The 5375-nt window shown below is 42.9% G+C and overlaps 1 protein-coding gene across 1 annotated transcript in view; it reads left to right on the forward strand.

The window, feature by feature from the left end:
* The window catches only part of LOC107573790 (E3 ubiquitin-protein ligase TRIM36-like), a 27082-nt gene that overhangs the window by 12747 nt on the left and 8960 nt on the right, over positions 1-5375 (forward strand). The window contains exons 7-9 of the mRNA XM_016260235.1: positions 1352-1605; positions 2502-2623; positions 4327-4626. Coding sequence (XP_016115721.1) covers positions 1352-1605; positions 2502-2623; positions 4327-4626 — 676 coding nt within the window. The remainder of the gene's footprint in view (positions 1-1351; positions 1606-2501; positions 2624-4326; positions 4627-5375) is intronic.

Raw genomic sequence — 5375 nt, forward strand, 5'->3', positions numbered from 1 at the left:
ATTATCTCACTAGATTTGTAACGTAAATCATTTATAAACCTTTGCAAACACAGGAGAATACATCAACCTATGTCTAAATATGCCATGTATTGTACATCGCGATTTCAAAATAAAAGTTTCTGCACGTGGCCAAATATTACAATTTATTGGATTTAAACATTGTTTAATCACGCTGTAAAGTGAAACATCACCAGGCCGTTGGCGGCCTCTGCAGGTGTTTGTTTTAATATATAATGTACTTGGTTATGTTCATATGATGTGTAAGCATATTACATTTATGTATTTTAACAGTGCTGTTCAATACAATCATGTAATTTTATTTTTATTTTTTATTTTTGCCAATTATTATTGCCTCATCGTTAGTTTATATATAAATAGTCATGCTAAAGCCTGGTTTTCACTTAGGTCTGTTTGTGTTACTAAAAATATCAGATTACTCTGCTGTCAAAATAATCAGTAGATTACTTGATTACCAAGATAATCATTAGTTACAGCCCTAAATTAGTTAAAATATTTCTAAATACAACTGCATTGTTTTACTTTTTGTAATTAAAAGACAAATATTTTGCCATTGAAAATTTCTTTAAAACAGTATTATAACATTGTCTCGTTCTAGTGAACCAAGTATCTGTATTTCGTCTCATCTCGTGAGCTAAGTGTATTGTCACACCCCTAGTGTCGATAAGCTGTGATAAAACTCATAATTTTCAAAGTGTATAGCTTTCATTCTTCAGGTCAACCATATATTCATGAAAAAAAAAATCAGTTTGAATACAGAAAGCGATAACTTTGTCATAGTATCCTTTCAAATGTTAACGTTGCCACAGTTATTGCATGCTTTGCATGTGCTGCCCCGCCCCCGGGAAAAAGTTCAGGCTCAGGATTTGTTTTGCTTTAACTTCTAGATATTTATACTAGAACACAAGACAAAAATACTACGAGAATAACTTTTGGCAGTGTATTAATATTACCAGGCAATGCAAACCTGTTTCATGATTTGAAACTATATTACTCATTAGAACATGCAGAAACTAAGAAATTAATTAAGATATTAATTTTGCTAAGGAAATGTAATGGTCTGGTTTCTACAGCTTTCCCTTTGGAGCAAAAATCTGGCTTTAAACTTTAAAGAAATGAAAGATTTGACATTCATGGTGATAATTATCGATATGGACTGATTGTTGTGATAATTCTTTTGGTCATATCGCCCAGCTCTACCTGAACCTTTTTTCTTTTGTTTTGTTCCCTTGACGTCCCTACATGTTTTAAATAGGGAAATGAGTTTGTGCTGCTTACTAACTCTCAAAATAGTCGTAAGAAGCACCTTGATAAGATCTAGCTCTGAACGCAGGAGAACGGGCAGCTCGCCGAGAGACACGCCAGCGAACACTTCGAGCATCTCTTCGAGACGCTTCAGGAGCGGAGGACGGAGATGCTGCGCTCCATCGAGCAGAGCCGGAGTCTGCGGGTGGAGCGTCTGCGGGCGCAGGTGGAGGAGTACCAGGGCATGCTGGAGAACAGCGGCCTTGTGGGATACGCTCAGGAGGTGCTGAAGGAGACGGATCAGTCCTGCTTCGTCCAGACGGCCAAACTGCTGCACGTCAGGTTCGGCCTCGACTCGTTTAGCCTCGAGACACGTGACTGTAATCCAGTGTTTCTAGATTTAAACAAGGTTCCCAGTGCGTTCACTGTAATCCTGATCTGTATTAGCCCACAAAGCTGCTTTGACATTCACTTTCCCACAAACCCTGAGTCATTGTTTTTGATACGCCACATGATAATTATAGCTGGTAACAGTGAGCCGCTCTTTAGGATGGACTCAGTTACACGCTATTTATACACAATACCGGTCGCTTCAGAGTAATAGATCATGTTGTTAATTTAGATGATTTAACACATTTAGATGATTCTTCCCAGAGAACTAGATGAAGTTCAAGACAAACTTAATGTTGGCTAGCCTGAAAGCAGGGCTGCACGATATAACAAAATTATCGAAATATCGCAAATGTAAATATCGTGATATGCATATCGCAGTGGCATTGCAATATCTGAATCATTTTAATAATGGATAGATGACAGATGGATGGATGACGGATGGATGGATGGATGGATGGTTGGATGACAGATAGATGGATGGATGACAGATGGATGGATGGATGACAGATGGATGGATGGATGGATGAATGGATGATAGATAGATGGATAGATGACAGATGGATGGATGACAGATGGATGGATGGATGGATGGATGGATGGATAGATTCCGTCAATGTAAGTCTATGGGATTTTTCTGTCATTTTTAGGAAAACCGCAAGTCTTTTGTCAAGCCAGTGTAATGAATGGAGTTGTTCCTCTGGGCTCTGTAATGCACTTCTGATGCAGTATAATGGTTATGATTTTCTGATAGCATCAATCTTGTTTGTAAATAATTCATCATGTTCAGATGTAAAGCGTTGTCTCTTGTCAGCTGAATGTGATTTTGCCTGTGGTTTTTGTGACAGGATTCAGAAAGCCACCGAGTCTCTGAAGATGTTCCAGCCGGCGGCGACGCAGTCGTTTGAGGAGTTTGTGCTGGACACGTCGAAGGAGGAGCTCTTACTGAAGGAGCTGAGCTTCAGCGGTGGTGAGAATGAAGCGCTCGCTTTCCCTGAGCCGCTGCGCTGTTAGCGGAAGCTCTTTAGCAGAGTAATCCACTTACAGGCTTCACCAAGAGCGCCGCACTCAGACGCTTGTGTAACGTCAAAGCCAGTTAGGACGGGGTTAAAGGTGAACGATGGTGTTCTCTTCTGCTGATCTGCACAGACGCGCTCGCTCGTCCTTGAGCTGTGAGGTCAGTCCTGCTGAGCAAAGGCTCTCAGGCAGCGGATGGAGAATCAGTGCGGCTTTATCCTGATTAGCACTGTACACCGTTAGTGAGACTCGCTCTTATTTTAACGTTTTTAAGACGCGTTCACCTGTTTAGATGGCATCCGCAGAAACGCAGCGCTTTCTTCCAGGAAGTTATTGATCAGCGCTAATGCTCCTGACGGCTGTAATCTCTATCATGGCAGCTGTGTGCTGTAATGTGATTGGCCGATGAGGCAAATCTCAGCGATGCGATTCCATCATCAGCTTTAATCCTGCCGCAGTGCAACAGATTCTCTTCCACTCCATGTTTTGTTCTGCCATATCTCCTGGTGCTGCCGTCTCACGGTCTCCTCCGTCCGGATTAATGCGTCTCCTGTTTGGATCAATAGCCTGTTATTCGCAGAGAAGCGTTTGGGCTCTTGGCAGACCGGCTGGCCGTGACGGGCCCCGTTTCCACGGCGACCAGCGGGCCTCGTCCTCGGGGTCACGTGTGTCTCGCTGTGATGGAGCAGTTTAACAGCGATAGCAGGACTCTGTGAGATGCAGCTCTTAAGTCCAGTGAGCTGTATTTCTACAGCGCTGTATACAACACAGATCAGCTTCACAGAGACAGAAATAGCAGAATCAATGTTTCTGTTGTACAGCAGCTCTCAAACACAATAGAGTCATTATTGAGATCAATAGCGGTGATCGATCAGCTGTAGGAAGTTCTATAATAAGTGTTGTTGTTCTGCTCGAGTCAGTTTCAGTTTAATTTGATCGCTGCACTTCTTTCGTTGTATGTCTTCTGAGGTAATATAATCATCAGAAGGCCCGTTGGTTGTTCATTTCTAAAGAATATATTTGTTTCTGTAGTTCCTTAAAGTCTCACATTCGGTTTGATCATGTTTAAGGCCATAAAAAGTCTTAAGTAGTACAACAAAAGTCTTAATCATTTTAAGAGGTTTTAAATTTGGGAAAGGAAACAGTTGCTGTGATATGCACATGATCGTTAAACTTCAAAAGGCTATGATTATTTAAATAAACATGAGTGCTGCACATTTAAGTCAAAACATGGCACTGTTGCACGTTCAACAGGATCAAGTATTGATATACGAGAACATAAACTAATTTACAAAAATATAGAATGAAACATGTCTTGAATATGTAAACTTGCAGTTGCCCTGTTTTGCAGTTGAATGTGACACAGCCTGTTTAATTAATTCAGAAGGAATTTGGTTTATTTTGAGATTGTGTTAAAAACTCTTTAATATGATTTTTAAAACGCAGCAGTAACCCTGTTAGCGGGAGACAAATGGCAGAAAATTACTTAATATAACCATAACAATGTTGTGCTGTCCTCTCACAAAAAAATTTAATAAAAGTAATAAAATAAAATAAAAAATACAAGTGCTTGATTGGTAATCTTTTTTATAGAAAAACACATTGAAGAAGACATTCAGTGCTGACAGAAAAGCTGATGATGGTTTCTGTCTTCAGTTCCTGCGCCTCCAGTGATCGATCTCTCTCGCTGCCGCGTTTATAACGAGGGTCTGATCCACTGGCGTCTGTCTGAAGACTCTCTGCCCACCGATCATCACATTGTGGAGTTCAGGAAGCTGGGATCTGAGGAGGAGCAGGAGTCCGGCTGGAGCGCGAGCGAGCCTGTGTTCGGCTGCAGCACAGTGCTGTCTGACCTCAGCACAGACTCCAGCTACACCTTCAGAGTCAAGAGCTGCAGGAACAGAGTCTACAGCCCCAGCAGCCCCGAGGTGACCCTCCACACGCCTCCAGCACCGGGTAAACACACACACACACACACTCTCTCGCCTCACTCTCACTCACTCACTCACACACTCTCTCTCTCTCTCTCTCTCTCTCTCTCTCTCTCTCTCTCTCTCTCTCTCTCTCTCTCTCTCTCTCTCTCTCTCTCTCTCTCTCTCTCTCTCTCTCTCTCTCTCTCTCTCTCTCTCTCTCTCTCTCTCTCTCTCTCTCTCTCTCTCTCTCTCTCTCTCTCTCTCTCTCTCTCTCTCTCTCTCTCTCTCTCTCTCTCTCTCTCTCTCTCTCTCTCTCTCTCTCTCTCTCTCTCTCTCTCTCTCTCTCTCTCTCTCTCTCTCTCTCTCTCTCTCTCTCTCTCTCTCTCTCTCTCTCACACGCACTCACTCACTCACACACTCACTCACTCACACACACACACACTCTCACACACACACACACACACTCTCTCGCCTCACTCTCACTCACTCACTCACACACTCTCTCTCTCTCACACGCACTCACTCACTCACTCACTCACTCACACACACACTCTCTCTCTCTCTCACACACTCACTCTCTCTCTCTCTCTCACTCACACACTCACTCTCTCTCTCTCTCTCTCTCTCTCACACGCACTCACTCACACGCATTCACTCACTCACTCACACGCACGCACTCACTCACTCACACGCACACACTCTCTCTCGCTCTCACACACACACACTCTCTCTCACTCTCACTCACTCACTCACTTACTCACTCACACACTCTCTCTCTCTCTCTCTCTCTCT

This window comes from Sinocyclocheilus grahami, unplaced genomic scaffold (assembly GCF_001515645.1).
Source record: "Sinocyclocheilus grahami isolate Dianchi unplaced genomic scaffold, SAMN03320097.WGS_v1.1 scaffold2037.1, whole genome shotgun sequence".
Classification (NCBI taxonomy): Eukaryota; Metazoa; Chordata; class Actinopteri; order Cypriniformes; family Cyprinidae; genus Sinocyclocheilus; species Sinocyclocheilus grahami.